The following is a 21,339-nucleotide window of genomic DNA, read 5'->3' on the forward strand; positions in this document are numbered from 1 at the left end:
TTTCCTCGAAACTTGAACTATTTTTCCTTGTTCTCCAAGTAGGTGCCTGATTGCCAACACTTCCTTTGCTCTCTAGGTGGGCGCCTGATTGCCAAACTTTAACTATATTCCCTTGCTCTCCAGGTGGTCGCCTGATTGCCAAACTTTAACTGCATTCCCTTGCTCTCCAGGTGGGCGCCTGGTTGCCAAAAGTTTAACTGTATTCCCTTGCTCTCCAGGTGGGCGTCTGATTGCCAAAACTTGAACTGTCCAGGTGGGTGCTTGATTGCCAAGACTTTAACTGTATTCCCTTGCTCTCCAGGTAGGTGCCTAATTACCAAAACTTTAACTGTATTCCCTTGGTCTCCAGGTGGGTGCCTGATTCCCAACACTTGCGCATGATTTTCCTTGAGACTCGAACTGCTTCTCCTTGTTCTCCAGGTGGGTGCCTAATTTCCAACACTTGCACTGTTTTCCTTGAGACTTGAACTACTTCTCCTTGTTCTCCATGTGGGCTCCTAATTGTTGAACTTGAACCGTCTTCCTTTGAATATTGCTGCTTTCCCTTTGTTATCCAGGTGGGTGCCTGATTACCAATATTTGAATTGTATTTCTTTCCTCTGAGACTTGAATTGTTTTCCCTTGTTTCTCCAGGTGGGCGCCTGATTGCCGACACTCGAACCATCTTCTCTTGCTACTTGGAACTGATTTCCCTAGAAGCTTGCACTATTTTCCCTTGCTCTCCAGGTGGGCGCTTGATTGCTGAACTCGCACTGTTTTCCTTTGAAACTTGTGATGTACTCCCTTATTCTCTAGGTGGGTGCCTGACTGCTGAACTTGAACTACTTTCCCTTGAAACTCGGACTGTTTTCCCTTGTTTCTCCAGGTGGGTGCCTGATTGCTGAGCTTGAATTGTCCTCTTCTTGAAACTACTTTTCCTTTGAACCTGATTACAACAAAACAGATAAAACAAAAGAAACTTTTCTGCCCTATCTTGGTAGTTGGGGACATCTGTAAGTGTTAATTGAATCATGTTACCCAATCTCTCTAAGAGTTTAAAAGCTAGGCCCCATTATCCAGGTGGGTCCTGAAAATTAAAATCAAATCTCATCTTAAGAGTGAAAACTTCAAAACTAAATCCAACTTCCTATAGGCAAAACTTATTCTAAATCTCATTATCTAATAAAGGTCTTAAAACTAGGTCCCGTTATTCAGGAGGGTCCTGAAAATTTCCAATTGAATCTTGTCCTAAGAATGAAACTTCATAACCAACTTATATTTCCTCAAAGTAGAGCTTATGCTAGAACTTGTTACTCATGAATGTTTTGAATTTTAACTAGGTCCCATTGTTCAGGAGGGTCCTGAAAATTTAAAATTAAATCTCATCTTAAGAGTGACAAATTCAAAGCTAAATCCTATTTTCTAAAGGTAAAACTTACGCTAAATTTTATTATCTATGAAGGTCTTAAAACTAAATCCCGTTGTCCAGGAGGGTCATGAACACTTAAAACTAAATTCCATTATCCAGGAGGGTCCTGTGCCGATAATGAATTTACCTGAGCCATGCTTTCTTTTTGGAGGATATCTGTAGAACGAACAAAATTCCTTGCCCCTGAACCATGCTTTTCCTCATGGAGGGTTCCTACAGATCGAACAAATTTTCCTTCCCCTTCTCAAACCGCCTTTGTGCTGACAAAATTTGGGCACGACACTTGAAGAAAGTTCAAACTTCCAAGCTTTGATTTGGACACAATTTTCGTCCCTGTTTCAAACAAAGAAAACTTGTGAGTTTATAAATATGGTGGTTAGTTTGTGGCCTTGACTTTGAGGGCGATTGCTCCTTCATTTCCCATGATAACTTTGATTTCAACTCGAAAGACCTTGCTTGTTTATTGACTGACCACTTTCTCTGTCACCCTTATCACAGAAGATACCCCTGATTCGTTCAAAACCAAACCCTCTATCTGCTGCATTGTGATCATAAATTGACATTTACCGACCTTTGTACTTCATGTGATTCCCAAAACACATTTATTTTTACCAACTCAGTGCGCTTGCTGTTATTTCCTGACGTATGCCACTGGCCTTGTCCTTGAGGTCTATTGCTCCTTCACTTGCCATGATAACTTTGATTCTCGCTTGGAAGACCTTGCTTGTCATTGGTTAACCACTTTCTCTGTCAACCTTATCACAGAAAATACCTTTGATTCGTTCACGTTGCATTGTTCATGAATTGACATATACCAAACCTTTGTATTTCACATGAATCCCAAAGCACATTGATTGTTACCAACTCTGTGTGCATGTTGTTCTTTCCTGACTTATGCCACTTTGATGTACTAGCCAGACTCCGCTTTGTGCAATTGGAAAGCTGGTGACAAATTTTGAAGTCATTTCTCACTTGTTCTAACCAAACAAACTTAGGAAGAGGAAGTAAACAAGACAGAAGGAACATAGTAAAGGACAAAGGAAAGAGATGATTCCTAATAAGAAAACTACGAAGTAGAAACTTATCAGATGTGGATACCAAATCTAATGACCATGACATGCACCTCTGGATTAAGTGGTCTAGTCTGTCAAGCAAGTCTAATGTTCAACTCTTATTGTACCTCTTTGCCGTGAAACTAGGCTTCAATGCTCCGATTATCCTATTTGATTCACAATCCTTATTCAACTTGTAGTGCCCAAAGGGTTTTCACCATCAAGCCTCTTTCATTTTGTTCTCTCTCTCAACTCACTGTTGCCTTATGGTACCTGTGAAGGTTTTCACCGATAAGACTCTCTCATTTTGTTTCTTTCTTCTTATTTCCTCTGATTCGGCAGATGACAAGGCATTAACCATAGTAAAAACATCGTATACCCTTGGCATGTTTAAACTCAGCACTCTCAAAGATTATCCGAAAGGTCTTTTTTTTGGACTGTAATGTGGCTTTTGGACAGGATTAAAAGAAAGGATATCATAAAGTCTCAAAATAACTAAGACAACGGGGTTAATTTATTTACAACTTTTGGAATCCATCTTAAAAACTTTGCCCCAATTTCTAAAAAAGAGAATTTGATTCTCAGAAAAACCACCCCACTCTTAACTTCGTGGGATTATGAAATATTTTATTTGGTATGACCGAACCGTAAGACTGCCTACGTATCTTGTAGTGACAATAATTAGGTCAAACGTAGTTCACAAAGATACGTTTTGTTGTTGCTATTTTTCTTTTTCTTTTCTTTTCTTTTTTCTTTTCTTTCTTTTTTTCTTCTTTTCTCTTTATCTCTATCTTTCTCTTTTTTGAATTTTTCTTTTGGAATGAACTTTCTAAAATAAACCTATGGGGACATGAACTCTTTTTTTTTGTATGACTCTAACTTAATTAAAAAAAAAAGGGAGGTCAAAGAAATCAACATAGGCTCAAAGGGGTACCAAAGGGTATAAAGTGCTTCAATAGCTGAAAGAGGGCCTCCCAATCTCTAAGAATACTAAGTATAGCACATGCAACTTGCGAATAAAAAAGAAGATCTTGCACAACATTTCTTTTGCAGCTTCGACATTGATATCACTGATATGCCTTCTACTTTTTTTTAGTGCCTTGCCAAGTACAGAACCCTCTTTGGGTGATTCCCTCTTCACAATGGATATCCTCCGTCAATTCGGAGAAAACTTCCTTGATTTTATCTTGTAACTTGAGATGCACTTGAACTAAAAGTTGCTTGCTTCAAATCGTTCGGGATGCACTCTCCCTTAACGAATTCTTGTCACCCTATTAACTTTTCAGATTATCTGCCCCAGTTTCACATGATTCGGGCTTCATATGATCTCAAAATGTCCAAATATGTACTTATTTCCCTCAAGTGTCCCTATTATCTTCAAAATTATTTCATTGTTTCATGGCTAAACTAATTTTTAGACCAGGCCTAGAATTATCCGTGCATGTCATATCACTAGAGTCATTAGGAAAAGAACTATAAAAGGAAAAGAGAACTAAACAAACACTGACTAAAATAATAGAAGATAGAAAAATTGCATTAGACAGACGGTGAAACGGTTCGAACAACAAAACAAGCAAACTGAACTAGGGTTACAACCCTGGAACAAACCTAGACAACACTCAACGAGTTACTACGACTAAACGAACCATGCAAAATAAAAGGATAGAAGGGTTTAAGTTACAAGACAATATCCGGATTACAACCCTGAAATGACCCGGACGATAGAAATGACAACAAAATAAACCACCAAGATTCCTTCCCGGCTAGCCCAGAAAGGAGCGTCTTTCCAATTACCAAGCTCGGCATCTTAGCCACTGAGTTCCACATCAATATTACCAAGACCATTACCAGTTTCAATATTCTTAACCTCAGTCGGCAAGTTCCCAAGAGGATTCTCATGCTCCCTGTCACCACGCATCATCTCTGCAGAGTGTGCATCATCATGTGTAGGTAAAGGAAAGGGATTCGCATACCCCATGTCACTGTCTTTGATCACAATTATCCCTTATTGAATCATTCTTTCTATTTCCCTTTTCAAAGCACGATAATCTTCGATGCTATGCCGTTGGACATTAGAGTGGTACATGCACCGTATAGTAGGATCAAAACCTTTTGCATATAGGTCCAGAGTATAGCCGAGGAGCAGCTCAATTAGGACAAAATATTTTAACTTTTCAAATAGTCTTGTATAGGATTATCCGTTTGGTGCGAAACTATTCCTTTGTCTTTTTTTCCCTCCATGCCCCAGTTTTCTAGGGTTGTTGGATGCTCGAAAATGCTGTGAAGGCGCACGAGAATTTTGGGGTGCTGGTGCTCGCCCTAGGGAGTGACCTAGTGGTTGGACAGATGGACGGATGTTGTTCGGAGGATAATACTGGGTGGATTATGTGGAGTTTGGGGATGTTCATGGGGTCGGTATTGAGGCTGAAAGCGTTTAGCAGGAATGCACACTAGATCCTGTCGTTGGCTGGGCTCAGCAACATCTTTTCTATCAATGGGTAGACTGCCCCGAGCAACTTGTTCGTTCCATCTGAACCTGTCATGACCCGGATTTCCCACCCTCGGGAGTCGTGATGTCTCCTACTAATGTGAGATAGGCAAGCCAAACCTCTAATCAAATTACTTCATTAACCAATTATTTCTTTTTAACAAATATAAGATGAAAACGTGGTGATAGTGAAAATTCAAATTTAAGCGGAAGACAACAATAAGATTTATGAAAACTGCATCTATTACAAATACTTAAGCCTTAACCACCCAAAACCTGGTGACACAGTGTCACCGACTATCTAAGATTGCTACATACAAAGTCTGAAGAAATAACAGTACATTGTTTCTGAATAAAAGGAAAATAAAATAGGAAATAGGGACAGAGGGAGACACCAGGGCCTGTGGACGCCTGCAGGTCTACCTTGGGTCGCCTGATGATTAAGAATCAGTCGAATCCCGTTGAATGGCTGTGGTTCCGGGACTCAAGCAATCTCACTGCGGTACGAAGTCCACAACACTAGGGTCTGCACAAAAGAGTGCAGAATGTAGTATCAGCACAACCGACCCCATGTGCTAGTAAGTGTCTAGCCTAACCTCGGCGAAGTAGTGACGAGGCTAGGACCAGACTACCAAATAAACCCGTGCAATTCAAATATATACAGTGGAAAAGAAATAAACAAATAAAGATAGGAGGGGGAAATATGCTTCGGGGACTAATAGGTAAAATAGAATATCAAGAGAATTATAAAGGAATCAAAATCAACCACTAACAATAATAAGGAAAATAAAGGCAGATTTTACTTTCTTTTCACATCTTGTTGCAGGCGTGCAACCCAATCCCATTTCCTGTATCTCGTGGAAGGCATGTCACCCACTCCCATTTCTTGTATCTCGTGGCAGGCATGCCACCCGCTCCCATTTCATTTATCTCGTGGTAGGCGTACCACTCGCTCCCATTTCATTTATCTTGTGGTAGGTGTACCACCCGTTCCCATTTCATTATACCTTGTGGTAGGCGTACCACCCGCTCCCATTTCAGTATATCTTGTAGTAGGCGTACCACCCGCTCCCATTTACAAGCCAACAATAATTACAAGGAATCCCGACAAGGGAATAAGAGCAATCTAACAACTTCCCGGCAAGGGAACAATACTATCAAAACAAATATCCCAGCAAGGGAACATTAATATCAAACAAACATCCTGGCAAGGAAACAATGGTGATAATAACATATGAAGCGCAATAAACCACAACGGAGTTATAACAATTATAATACAAGACTCACGGGCATGCTTGGCAGCAATATATAGATACTCGTCACCATGCCTATACGTCGTACTCCATAATTAACATGTAGCAAATATGACACAACTCGTAATCCCTCAAGTTAAGTTTAGACCAAACACTTACCTCGATGCCTCGAACATAATTCACGATTCAATTATAGCTTTACCCCTTGATTCCACCACCAATTCACTCGAATCTAGCCATAAGTTACTTAAGTACATCATAAACGCTAAATGAATCAACCTCAATGCATGAAAATGAGTTTTTCTAAAGTTATGCCCAAAAAGTCAAAAATCGCCCCCAGGACCATATGGTCAAAACCCGAGGTTTGAACCAAAACCTAATTACCCATTCCCCCGCAAACCCAAATATATAATTTATTTTGAAATCAGACCTCAAATCGAGGTCCAAATCCCCAATTTTTAAAAAACCTAGGTTCTACCCAAAACACCAAATTTCCCCCATGAAAATCATTGATTTTGAGTTGAAATTATGTTAAAATATGTTAATAATTGAAGGAAATGAGTTAAAATTAACTTATAATCGGTTTGGAAGAAGAGTTGTTCTTGGAAAATCGCCCAAAGGAGTTTGTATTTTGTAAAGATGTGAAAAATGAGTTTAAAATCGTCTAAGTATAAAATATGCAGGTCTCAGATGTGGGAATTGCGAACAGGGGTTTGCAATTGCGAACCCCGACCTTTGCTAGCTTGGGAATTGCGAAACAGGGCTCGCATTTGCGAACCCTTCAGGAAAAACTGGACTTTCGCATTTGCGATCAACAAGTCGCATTTGCGACTTGGGAATTGCGACCACATCATCGCATTTGCGATCACCGGCCAAATGTGAAACTTCGCAATTGCGAAGATAATCTCGAATTTGTGAGAGGGAGCTGGCCTGGGCTTTCTTCGTAATTGTGACAAGCCGCTCGCATTTGCGAGCCAGGCTTCACAAATGCGAAACCTACAGGCCTGCTATGCACAGCTGAAAACCTGCAAATTTTCTAAGTTAAAAATGCACCCCGTGGCCTATCCAAAACTCACCCGAGCCCTCGGGGCTCCAACCCAAATATACACTCAACCTTAAAAACATCCTACGAACTTATTCGTGTAATAAAATCACCAAAATAACATCATGAACATCGAATTAAACCTCAAGATCAATAAAATTTCTCAAAACTTCTTTAAACATCAAATTTTGCATTTAAGGTCCGAATCACGTCAAACGGATTCCGTTTCTTACCAAACTTCACAGAATTATCTTAAATTATATATAAGACCTGTACTAGGCGCCGGAACTAAAATACGGTCCAGGTACCAACAAGTTCTAATCAAAATTCATTTCCAAACCTTATGAACTATTTCAAAAAATAATTTTCTTCAAAAATTCATTTCTCGGGCTTGGGACCTCGGAATTAGATTCTGGGCATACACCCAAGTCTTATATTTTCCTACGGACCCTTCGGGACCTTCAAATCACGGGTCCGGGTCTGTTTATCCAAAGCGCTGACCGAAGTCAAATTAATTCATTTTATAGTCAAAATTTATCATTTTTCACAGATTCTCACATATAGGCTTTCTGGTTACGCGCCCGGACTACGCATGCAAATTGAAGTATTGCTAAAAGAGGTTTTTAAGGCCTCGGAATGCAGAATTCATTTTAAAAACAAGTGATGACCTCTTGGGTCATCATAGAACCAAAATTCCCTAAAACTTTCCTTGGGTTTCTTTTCCATTTGAGATAGGGAGGAGCGGTCTGGGAAAATATCTATATTGTTTTGACAGTGTCGCGCAAAATCTTGAGCCAAGTCATCCCATGTATGACACTTACCGACATTTTGATGACTATACCATTCCAAAGCTGCCCCAGTCAGGCTCTTACTGAAATACGCCATCAGTAACTCATCTTTCCCGCCAACACTTCTCATTTCACTGCAATAACCCCTCAGATGGGCTACCGGATCTCCACACCCCTTATACAAATTAAACTTTGGCACTTTAAACCCCGCAGGCAGATGAACATCAAGGAACATATTAATCTAATTTCTCATCCCTTGCATGCTCCTTAAGGACTGTTCTATACCTTTTAGCTTCCTGGATATCTCATCTCACCCTTCTTTTCCTGTGAACTTTTCATTTTCAACATGAGGCTCATCCCGATGGGCTCTTCTTGTATAAGTCAGGAACCTTGTGGGTAACCTCTGGGGGATAATATTGGGCATCATGAGCTTTGAGTGGGTTTTCACTGTTGGGAATAGTGGATATGACAGGAGGGCAATTTTGGGGAAAGGTAATTGGAGGACGAGTGATGGAGCTACTAGGGTGGTTGGGAAAGTTGTGATAAGCGGGTGGATCTGGAGAGTATGGGGGATCATCGGGCACTATGACCGGAGCTTGGGTAAGGGTAGCATATAAGAAGCTAGGTGGTGGCGGGGATAGTGCCTTCCCAGTCATCCAAGCCTGATACATGTCGGTCATGTATTGTCTTAACATCCTTACCTCTTCAACCAACCCATTGCCCTGTTCAGCCAATTGCTTTTGGGCCCCAGTATCAACAAACTCGATTCTGTTGCCGTCTGCCATTGCCTTTCGACCTTATGCTGTAGAGAAGAGTTACCACTTTAAGAACCACAAACCAACCACCTTTCCGCTATGAAGATGAAGTCATCACGTTAGCGTTAGGGCATTTAACATAAGATAATGTCTCTTTATGTGCAATGCACCTAGTCGCAGTTATCGGTTCTAAAATGACTTCGAGGGTACGAAGGTCAGTTGGCATCATCCCAATTTGTTCATTTCAATCATCATTTTTCTTTACTTTTATAGCACTTGCTTGCTCATTTTCCTTCTTTTTTTTTCTTTCTAATTATCGCTCTTTTCTTTCTCTCATTTCTCACGTCCCACAACTTCATTCTTTTTTCACTTTTTTTCTTTTTCTTTTAACTTAAAAAAATGATTTGATCGAACCCTATGTAGGTTGCCTACGTATCATGATGCCGCATGAATAAGATCTTTGCGTAGTTCGGGAAGATCAGGAGTAAAGTAAACAAACTATCGTTCTCATTTCTCTTTTTTCCATTTTCGTTTCTTTTTTACCTTAATGACTACTCTGATGAGAAAAGAGAAATAAAGAAGCAAATTATTTTTTTTAAATTTTCTAGATTTGATGTTCTATATCCTATTCTAAACTCAAGCTTAAACGAGCAAATAGTTTTTTTTTTGAAATAGATACTCTATGACAAATTAAGGAGAAAAAAACTAGAAGAGAAAAACATTTTTTGATTCTTTTGTTTTTAGGAAGGAAATCTAAAGAATGAACCAAAGAAAAATATTTTTAATTTTCACTTGATATCCTCAGGAAAGATTTCGACCAAAGAAATGAAAAAGATAAAAATGCTTTTGGATTTCGGTTTTGATTACCTAAGGGAGAAACTCTGAAGATAAACCAAAGATAAAGTACGTTGTTTTCTTTTCTTCTATGTACAATGTCCTGAAGTTCTAGTAAAAATAAAACGAATTTTTTTATTCATTTTTCATTAATTTCCCAAAGAAGAACCTCAAAAAAAATCTTTTTGAATTTTTGAAATTAATATCTTAAAGAAAACTTTTAAAGAGGTACTAAAAGAAAAAAAAAATTAAATTTTTTTTAATCCTAATATATTAAAGGAAATATAAAAATAATTTTTATTTTAAGTTCTAGATATTAATTGCCTAAAGGAAAAACCACCTCAAATGATTTTTTTTTTAATTCCTAGAATTAGTATTCTAAAAAAAACTTCTAACAGAAATATTAAAACGTAATTTTGTTTTCTTGGATTTTTGATCTATAACACATTTTTCAAATGCAAAATAGGAAATACAATAACAAGAAAAATTCGACAAACTTACCAGACTATGACAGACTTCAACATCCTTTAAAAGACTCGATATTACTGTATAGAACTAGAAGGTAAAACGCGACATAAAAAGAAAAACAGACTCAACATAAAAATAAAAATAAAAAATCTCTTTAAGCAACTCCTGAATGAGCGATCTTGACTGGATGGTCCTAAGGCGTCTGTCATGCCCAAACTCCGGTAAATAGATCCACACCTGTATGAGAAAATTAAAACCAAATAAAGTTAAAGACCTAGAATGCTGTGTGAGACAACAACCCTTCCTGTTGGACACATGCAAGACATGATTGTGACTATTTTTTTAAAATCAACCTATATGGGTAAAAGTGGCTGAAATACAGGATTTGACTAAGACCCCGCGAAGCCAAGAACCTAAACTCACTAAGAAGACCGGACCCTATGTGGGTTGCCTACGTATCACACCCCGAAAGACGAGAATCAGGTATGCGTAGTTCGGACAGATTGGATACCGACAAGAATTAAAAAAACAACTAATTTAGAGAAAATATATTTTTTGTCTTTTTTTGAAAAATAATGAAACATGTAAACTCTTTTTGGATTTTGTTTTCCTCTTTTTTTTTGATTTTTGATTTTCGGAAAATGATGAAAAAGTGCAAAATCTTTTTTTTTTTGAATTTTTTACTAGTGGAGGGGTAGCCCGAGCTTTTCTCCCAACGTGAACAGAACTATATTATTGTAAATTTGTAAGCAAAGGTGAGCTTGTGTAACGAAATGGAAGACCGTAGGGCTATTAGTGAGATGTTACTCAAAAGAGAAAAAAGAAGACTACATAGCTACTACAAAAATCTCACTTTTTAATCCTACTGTTTCTAATTCATATGTTACCAAAAAAAACATATGGTTTTGCAGCAGGTGAGCTGATACAAATATGTGTAAGTGGTAGAAATTAGAATTACTATAAAAAAATAAATAAATTATTACGTCAACTGAACTGTTACAACGCTGAAACTAAAAATTCAAAAGTACTCCTTCCAAAGTAGGTTGATTCTGATTGAAATGAGAAACTGGAGTATTCATCTCAACCAAGCTAAGAGAGGCATTCTACACCAAAGCCTGCAATATTATGGAATAATAACTCAACTATAATTTATATGTTACTGAAAATAATATGTTTCAGTAATATGCTTCTATTGGGAACTGCATATCTGATTGACTCTTATTTGGGCAAGGTGAATTTGGAACCACATTGTTGTTGTCATTTATAGAGCTCTCCCCTTGTCGAAGTGCGGCAGTGGGAAGGTCCATTTCGTGTATCAGAACATTACGCTTGCAAAAGCTGCATCCTTCTGAAGTATTGCAATGTCTCACTTTGCAAAAGGCCTCTTTCTCTCCTCTAGCACAATATCATAACTTGTAGAAACAAAAACGGTGCACAACATTAACTATTAGCCATACAACAGGAAGGAGGAACATAGAATCTGTTAATGGGAGCCAACGTGTACAAATATACAAAGGTAAAATAGTCGGTTACCTGTGCAGTGCTAAGCCCACTGAGCAATTCTTTTGGTGGTACTGGATGTAAGAGAAGCATCAGTAGTTCTACAAAGCCAAAAATAAGTTGCAGTCCTGGTCAGTATACAACACATTGTGCATTGAAAATACTCATAAAATTATTCTCTACAGAAAGAGTAATGTCACTGTCTCAAAATTAAGGTACAGAGAAGAAAGAAGATCATTGTTGTAAGCCCTATTACCAGATACCAAATATACGAATCTGCAGTAAAAGAAAGTAATGAAGAAACTAAAACTTGTGATTTCTTCTACTATTTTCTGCGCATTAAATGAATGCTACATGATATTACTTTGTTCCAAATATCTTCCCTTCAATGTAAGAAGACAATGTCTCGATTAACTATATCACTGAAGTATTTTCCATACAATATTCCACTGTCACTATATTTTTTCATTTTGAGTAATAATTAGATGATGATAATAATTAATAGAACTATCCTGCTTTTATTAATATTTCTAAATGATAAAAAGAAAAGCCACAAAGTAAGCCAAAATGGATTAGCGCACAGCTAAAGCCAAATTAGGTAACAACAGTCAATCATAACGAAAAGATAAACTTAAACAACTGCTACATTAATAAAAGTTTTCCTTGATTATTTTTTTGTTGGTTATTGTAAATATTTAGAGCTGTATGACTGAAAACATACGTTTGTACTGAACCTATACTGTTATTTTTGAAGCACACAGTTGAGTTGCTACAACAGTTTAAGAAGGTATATTACAGACAGTGATCAAAAAAGATATTATAGAGCTGCAGTATCTCTACCTCAACTATCTCAAAATTCGCTCCCTCTAAGAAAATTGAGAAAATCAAGATGGTTTTCGTGGTTTTTGTAGTGTATATGATTGTCATTGCTCTACAAGAAGCACAATTTGCTTGGTAAAAGCAAGAGCAGTGCCTCTGTTGGCTGAATTATTACAAGGCAACAAAAGGGAAGCCGATGAAGCTGCACTAACTTGACTTGCAACATTATTACAAGATGAGATTTGGGAAAATGGCAACAATTTCTTAGTGAAAATGTCATGTGTGCAACCAATTATCAAGAATCTTGAAGAAGGGATCAGCTTGAAAGCTTAGGAGAGATCACTTTGAATTTTGGAAAGGATTTTCAGAGTGGAGGCTTATAGGGTAGAGTGTGGTGAATCCGCACAAGTTGTACTAATTGATCTAGCACAGAATGGTGACTATATATATATATATATATATATAAACAAAGGTACTTGTAGATTCCTTCTCCGAAAAAATTAAACTTTCTCAAAAAAGGAACTTGCAAATTTTATGTTTTCTTATGAAAACAAGCCAACATTACGAAACATGATTAACCTGATACAGAAAAATGCAAAATCCAAATATAAAAGTATGACACCATACCATCATGAATGTGGCCTTTCTACAGAAATCTAAAAGAAAATACTTTTATGTAATAATCTCAAAGCACTCAAAGTTGTAAACAAATGAATGTTACACATCAGTAATAAACCCAATATTTGTTGATTTCAAGCTTTCCTAAAGACAGGAACTTTATCTCATCCCCATCTATTCTATCTAACATTACTCATGATCAAAAGCAGTGCATATTAGTCAACAATGCACTAAATATTACCTGAGTTGAGGCTACTTCAATTGAATGAGCTTCTTATTCTTTAGCAGTGCCTTCAGAGTCGATCTGAATTATTAACTTATTCTTTGCATCGGCATCTGCATAAGGAGATGTGCAATGATTATATTGTGACATTTTGTAGGGATCCGAGAAGACAACCTGCTCAGTGAGTCTACACAACTCAACGTTTCTACAAAATTCAGTAACCGCAGAAATGAATAAAGGTCAAAATCGAATAGAAATAACTGTCATGGCCATGATATAGCTTGCCAGTGGCTATAAAAAATTAAAAGTTAATCTCTCATTGAATGACTGCTTAGTGTATGGTTCAATTTATTGAAGAAAAAATGGTCTCGATAGAAGAAAAGATCAAGAGAAATGTAATAGAAAGAAACTGACATAGAGACAATGAAGAATAGATAAAGTAGAAATTACAATTAGTTAGAATACCTAACCATACATGCAGAGAAAGATTTTTTTATAAACGACATGTAAATATGTTGCAAGATAATAAAAGAAAATAAAAATAAAGTTACCTCACTTGCTCCCCGGCGTAACTCCTCTTCCACTACCTTGGATTGGTGTTATCACAACAAACATGTTACCTATGCTCAGTAAAGGATGAAAAATAGTTGTCAGTACATTCTAAGATACCTCAAATCATAAATTTATTTTTCCTTGAGAAGATCATCAAATGGTATTACAGTTGGAATAGTTAAACCATACAACTTAGTTTTGGATCACTTAACACTATAAGACCAACTAATGATACACAAAGCCTAGTTACTGGAAAAGCCAAATAGAAATTGGCAAACTGAGCAATGCACAATGACAAACATCAAGCAAGTATAGCAAGTCAAGTTGATACACACAAAAGAATAATTAGCTAATTTCCACTATAGAAGGTCTGAGCAACTGCCTGTCCACCGTATGCTAAATTATTCACAATCGATTCAATTGAAGGAAGTACAGTTCCAAATAAGGAGTTCGTGATCTAAGTCCACCATTGAAGTTGTTATCTGACTACTAATTCACCTGAGTTGTGGTCAGCAACATCATAAAGATATGTTGATCTTTTAAAATCATTTTCAGCTTTAGTTTGCAGTCCTCGCTTAGCTGTTTTATATAATCTATATGTTTTACACAGTCATAGGGGAAAAAATAAGAATTAATAAGACATCAAAAGTGCTATCTGCTAGTGACCATAGTAAAATTCCAGGGAAATAAGTACTCTATGTTCTGTTTGTTTTACAAAATCATTTCTTGAACTAAGGTGAAAACCTTTTAGTTTTTAAATTCCAAAAAGCTTATTTCATCAAAATTTTTGCACATAAATGGTGAGGATGAGAATCGCCTCATAAGGACCTTTTGGAATCAAGTCTTATTACACTTTGATAGAGTTGAAATAGACGAAAATTAAGATTAAAGCATTAACAGATTGAAAACGCAAAGCAGAGAATGTATGAAAATATCAGAAAATGTGCACACAGGATAATAAGAGAAGGAAAGAGCAATGGACCTCCCGAAGAATCGTATGTCGATGTTCAGGCACCTGCTTTCTTAATGATTTGTCCGTAAACGATATTAGAGGTAGAATGATCGTCATGGCTAGTTGGTGTCGATGGCTGAATCAACAGCTTTACAAAATTTGAACTCTTTGCTCTTGATAAGGCAACATAAAGTTGACCGTGTGAAAATACAGGTTCCACAAATAAATTCCAAAAAAATCTAAAGTTTGACCTTGTACTTTATTTATAGTCATAGCAAAGCATAATGTAACAAGAAATTGTGTTCTTTTGAACTGAACAGTCGTTTTCTCATCCTGTGATGATAATAATGGTATTCTTGGGATAAACACATGCATATTCTTCAGATCACCAACCGTGATCTTAGCGCTAATAACATGACTTTTAAAATCACAACAAGGTCAATCACGTACCATTACATAAACCTTCATATGGATTTAGATTTCGTAATAATATAATTGGGCAATTCTCTTTTAAACATAATTTGTAAGGAGGCAAACCTGGAAGATTTAAAGTGTGTAGTAGATCTTCAATTTGTGTTTGGTTGTTAAATTCAATAGCCTCATCAGTAGCAATAAATATTTTTGATTTTCCTGTGAATCGATCAATAAGCATGCCATTAATTTCATCAACGAATATCATTTTTTGTTGTCAAGATCACATGGAAATCTATACAGGATGAATTAGAATATAATGAATCCAAATTTAAATATGTTGCTACAAATAATTTATCAAGAGATTCTCTTTCGGTTGTATAAGGGATAATCAAAGAATCTGGAATTTTAATCTTGTCTGCTGAGTTGACTCGTTCTTGTCCAATTCCAATTCTTAGCAAATAATCACAAAATGCAGGATCTGTTTTAGCTCTCATATTCTCAGATAATTTTGATTTTTCAAGTTCATTCTAAATGCTAGAATATAACAAACTTTCGCCAATGAAATCTTTTTTTTTTCGTATCGCACAACAGGAAGAGTCTGTCTGAAATCACCTCCTAAAACTACAACTTTTCCGCCAAATAATGCATTTGTATTCATCAGATCTTTTTATAGTAGATCAAAAACTTCTAACATTCTTCTTTTGGCCATATATACTTCATCCCACACAATCAATTTTGCATCTCGGATTAACCCTGCAAGTGAGCTTTCTTTGCTAATGTTACAACTGGTATTTTCATCGATGTCAATAGGAAATTTGAAATGTGAATGTGCAGTACGTCCATCTGAAAGAATAGAAGTAGCAACACCAAAAGTAATTGTTGCCAAAGCTATATATCCCATAGATCGTATAGTTGCCAATAAAGCCCGGTATAAAAAAGTTTTCCCTGTTCCTCCGGGACCATCTATAAAAAAGGCACCTGCTTTATTTGAAAATATCCTTTCAGTAATCAGATTATATGCAATTAGTTGATTTTTGTTTAATTTCCTATGCAACAGTATGTCATCTTCACTGACAATAATAGATCTTTCAAAATGAATCTCTTTTGCTTCTCTTGCTGCCGTAAAAGGCCTAATAGTTTTTGGAATGAGTTCATATTCATTTATATCATGATCCATAATTTGTAAAATATCGTTGATATGATTCAAATCTTGATATCGAATTTCTCTTCTTTCAATAATTTGTAACACTTTGTAGTCTTCGATCATTGATTCTTCAAATTGCTCCCATAATTTTCTAGGGTTGGCAGGGAATAATATAGAAAATAAACTCCTTAAACTATATAGCATTTGGTAAATTGCGGCTTCAAACATACACTCTATCAAACTATTATCACATTGTAACATTCCTCTTTTCTTTACGGACCCTCTGAAAGTATTATAAGGCTCCCCATTCACTGTCAAAGATCCTTATATGATGTCGGTCCTAGTACATGCATTAGTAGTAATCTAAGATAATATCAATCTCCTTCTGTTGGATGACATGTCACAATGCGGCCAACAACACAATGCTTTTGTCTACGTGCCTAAAATTTATCACTGGAGGACCACATAAAGTATTCAGGAAATTCTTTATATAGTAAATTGAGCTCTTTAGCATCTTCATTAGTTTTGTTCATGGAGAAAAATTCTGTTAACATTGTTTTTGAATCATCGGATTATTCACAATTGTATGTATATCCGCATTGCTCTTAAAAGAAATAAATTGTTGACCTTCAAGATGTAGTTGAAGACGATAAACGCTGGGAGACATTTCACTTATTGGAAAACCAAAGAGACGCCAAATAGCTTCTGGAGGTGATACCTATCTAGGAGATCGATATTCTTTTATCTCATCTATTTCTATGTTTGTATCATTATTTTGTACACAAAATGCAATCTTATCATGTCCTTTACAAATGTATTTGTAGAGATATTTCACGACCTTGATGTCAGAGCAAACTTTAACATTTAAATGACAATTGAATTTCCCAAGTAAATATGGATTGTACAGAACAACCCAGGAGTTATTTAAATATCGTTCTCTTACTTTCACAACTTCCCCTGTATTTCGTCTTCTATAGACTGGATAAGAATCGCTTCCTTTTATTGTCTGATTGGCAAACATTTTTGGATATTTGAACTTGCAGTAACCTTTTTTTTCATGCAAGAATTTGTTGGGTCTAAACTACTGCAAGGACCGTGCATCATATGTTTGATGACAAGCTTACGCAAATCTGATTCTGTCTTATCATCTGGTAATTCTGCTCTAATAATATCATTGTATACCTTTGCTGTCAGCAGTTTGTGTTCATTACCTAGTATAATAAGAAAATGAGCATGGGGTAAACCTCGTTTCTGAAACTCCACAGTGTACATAAAAGCAACAACTTTTTCAAAGATATTTCATTTTAATATCCGTCTTCAGTTCTTCTATTTTAGCCCTGAACACTCGAGTAATCAAATCAGGTCTATTTTGTGCCTCGTCAATTGACCATAGATGTTTTTTTATTTCTGTCCAAGATGGGTTACATGTCATAGTTATAAACAAATCAGGTTTTCCGAAATGTTGCACTAATGCAATAACATCCATATAACGCTGACGCATATCTCTAGGACCTCCTATAAAAGAATTTGGCAGAAAATTTTATTTTTCAACATTAGAAGCATCTCGTTCACCAAGTCTTAGAATATCAAGAAGTCCTAGCAGTATATCCATTCTGAATAAATCTTGATTGAATGAAACAAAGTCTAATCTTTGTGTCTCCAATTTTATATATTCATCAACTGAATACTGCTGGAGTAATCTTCCTGTATGCAAAATTTCATCTTCATCATCGTTTCTCATCTAAAGTTTTAACAGTAGTATTCGCGAACTGAAACTGCTCTCTTTTGCATTTTCCATTTTGCAGATTTTAAGCTTCTATATCAAGATATCCATCAACAGATGTAATTTTGTTTACTCGGCAATTGTTCAAATTCAGCCAGAGTGCGACTTCTACGAATATTTTTTGCTTTAGGAAACTTTTTAATACCACAATACCATCCGTCTTGACCATATGGAAATAACAACGGGTACTGTAAAGGGTCATATCATCCAAAATAGTAGTGCACTCTTTGTGTCCTGTCACTGTGAGTATAAATTTGAAGATGTGGTGCATGAGTAGTAGAGCCATCATTTTCATCAACCCATATTGCTGCAATTTCAGTAGTAGTAGGTAAATTATATACGCGTTGATCCAATCCAGCATCACTTTTCAGTGCTATATGAAAGTTTTGCAAGTTTGACATGTCTGCCAAGGATCGTAGAAATATTGAGTACAGATTATCCTTTAGTATGTCCATCAATTCTTTCACTATTGATTCATTTAATTTGTCTGAACAAGCCATTCTATTTTCAAGCTCATTTGCATTATCATAAAAGTACAGTTGCAAATTTTTTGGCCTTCTTTCTTTGGGATATAAATCATCTATCAAATGATACATCTGTCCTTGAACTCTAAATGTGTAGATACCTCGGTTTCTCTTGGCTAAATCTTTATCATAACTGACACCAAGTGATGTAAAAGCAAACAGATTATTATATGTTCTAATATATGTTCGGAAATGCCTGGATTCTGCATTGTTCCCCATATATAAATTTTTCAGTTTAGTTGGCATTCGATGAGAGCTTAATCTCACTGTACCGCTGCCACAACAAAATCTAGAGGGTTCATACTGAAATCTTTTCGCATAGCAGAACAAGCAGTTTGGAATCTTTTTTAATGGAACATAATCAGAGCTTGGTTAATGTTAATCGTAGTTCTCTTATTCTTTACGCGGCCTACATAGTGCAGATAATTAATTGTGAGAGATGAAAATAGAACGGTCGATAAAATCAATAAAGGATGATCGTTAAACTAACCTTTAGTTGTAACTGTTTCAGAGGTTGGAGTACATGAAGCATTTGTGGTACCCAATGTTGAAACTGGTTCATAATAGCTATCGATTAATTAATATGCACAATACACACATAAGTTAAATAAATACTACATTTTTGTGGTTTTACCTTTTTCAAAAACATGAAAAGGCTGGATCATATCTTTTTCCTTGTCGAAGACATCGGATGACGAAAAAGCTCGACACTCAGTAACTGCATGGTCAAAAGTTGTCACGACCCCAAATACCAGTCGTGATGGCACCTATCATAATGCTAGGCAAGCTGACAACCCCTAATTCACAAACTCGTTTATCATCAACATTAAGCCATTTTTCTAACACGAGCATTAAACGCGGAATCTTGATAAGTGTTACAATGATAGAAATATGCGGAAAATTTGAATTAACAAATACTACACAGCCCCAACAATCTTGTGTCACGAGCCTAGAGCCTCTAATACATAATTGAACATCTAATATATCAAGTCTAGGAAAATGCGAAATGAACTGGATAGAGAGGAGAAAACAGGGCTGCAGACGCCATGCAGCTACCTCGAAATCTCCGTCAAACACTGAATCAATAGGAAGCTCTCACTCAGCCCCTCGGGCACCTGAATCTGCACACAAGGTGCAGGGAGTAACGTGAGTACACCAACTCAGTAAGTAACTAAAGTAAATAAAGATTGAAGATAGTGACGAGCAGTTAAAAACATAATAACTGAAAATAACAACAGGATAATAGCTTAACTTTGTAGTTTAAAATCAGTTTTGTCACAAAATATACACTTTTAGCTTAAAGGTTGAAATCATACACTTAGCAATAGTTTCCAATAGAGGCTATGTTTGAAAGAAGAGTGAAACAGGGAAATGAGCATAACAAGGCCTCTCGGGCAAGGAATCACTCAAAATATGGCCTCTCGGGTAGCCTCTCAGTCACTCCGGACTCATCTCTCGTCACTTAATACTTATTTTCGACACTCAGCTCATATATCCCTCATAATAACAGAAATCATAGTAACCGCTGCTGTGTGCAGCCCAATCCATATATCGCTGCGGCGTGTAGCCCGATCCACATATATAGTCGACTGCGCTCACTGGGGTGTGCAGATTCTGGAGGGGCTCCTACAGCCCAAGCGCTATATCACTGTGGCATGCAGTCCGATCCAATATATGTGTCGCTACGGCGTGTAGCCCGATCCAATATACGCATCGCTGTGGCGTGGAGCCCGATCCATAAAAGTATCACTGAGATGTGCAGCCCGGCCCATAGTATATACATATAACATCCTCACAATTGGGTTCTCAACCTCTCTCAGTCATTAACCTCACAGCCTCTCGGGCACAATACTAGAATGTGGGGATCTCAGCCCAAACAATCCTCACATTTAGGAATAGAGTGATAAAACCAGCTTTAATCATTTAAACAGGTAAAGACATGACTGAGGATATGGTTTTTAACAAGTAAAGTGAGGAAAAACAGTCAAAATGCCCCTAAGGGTTCTACAGGTCGGCACAAGGCCCCAAACATTGCATACGGCCCATGATACAATATAATAGACTGAAATACGGAGTAATATAAGATTTCCAAATCAAATACGTGGCTTAATCGTCGCTATGGGACGGACCAAGTCACAATCCCTACCGGTGCACGCTCACACGCTCGTCACCTAGCATGTGCGTCACCGCTTTTATCAAATCAAGTAAAATACTGGGGTTTTGTACCCTCAGTTCCAGATTTACAATGGTTACTTACCTCAATCCGGTAAAAATACTATTCCACGATGCCTTTTCTCCTCAAATCATCCTCCACTCGCATCGAATCTATCCAAAATCAGAACGATTACGTCACAATATGATAAAGGAATAAAGCCCAAGCGAAAACAATCGAATTACTACGAAATTCCAGAAATTGGTCAAACCCGACCCCCGAGCCCACATTTCGGAATTTGAAATAGTTCACACAACTAGAATCCTTATACTCTCACGAGTCTAACCATACAAAAATTATCCAATTCTGATACCATTTGGTCTTTCAAATCATCATTTTACATTTTTGAAAGATTTCACAATTTTTTTCCTAAATTCCATCACAAATCACGAATTAAATGATGAATTATATGATAGATTCATGTACTCTAGCCAAATCTGAGTTAGAATCACTTACCCCGATAATTTATTGAAAAACCTTCGAAAAATCGCCAAAATCCGAGCTCTCTAG

At 36.8% G+C, this 21,339-nt stretch overlaps 1 protein-coding gene across 1 annotated transcript; it reads right to left on the reverse strand.

Moving 5' to 3' along the window:
- Window positions 1-15,417: 15,417 nt before the first annotated feature.
- On the reverse strand, window positions 15,418-16,343 carry LOC107776566 (uncharacterized). Its single transcript, XM_075252988.1, has 2 exons — window positions 15,882-16,343; window positions 15,418-15,693 (listed from the first exon to the last, which is right to left on the reverse strand). The coding sequence occupies exons 1-2, from the start codon at window positions 16,341-16,343 to the stop codon at window positions 15,418-15,420; spliced, it is 738 nt and encodes a 245-aa protein (XP_075109089.1).
- Window positions 16,344-21,339: the final 4,996 nt, after the last annotated feature.

Source organism: Nicotiana tabacum, chromosome 5, assembly GCF_000715075.1.
Source record: "Nicotiana tabacum cultivar K326 chromosome 5, ASM71507v2, whole genome shotgun sequence".
Classification (NCBI taxonomy): Eukaryota; Viridiplantae; Streptophyta; class Magnoliopsida; order Solanales; family Solanaceae; genus Nicotiana; species Nicotiana tabacum.

What these genes read in the sequence shown, in the direction of transcription:
- LOC107776566 (XM_075252988.1), bottom strand. Translation starts at nt 16,343, where the DNA reads ATGGATCATGATATAAATGAATATGAACTCATTCCAAAAACTATTAGG. An exon ending in AATTGATTGTGTGGGATGAA is followed by an intron (nt 15,694 to 15,881) that starts GTATATATGGCC and finishes TCTAGCATTTAG; the next exon opens with AATGAACTTGAAAAATCAAA.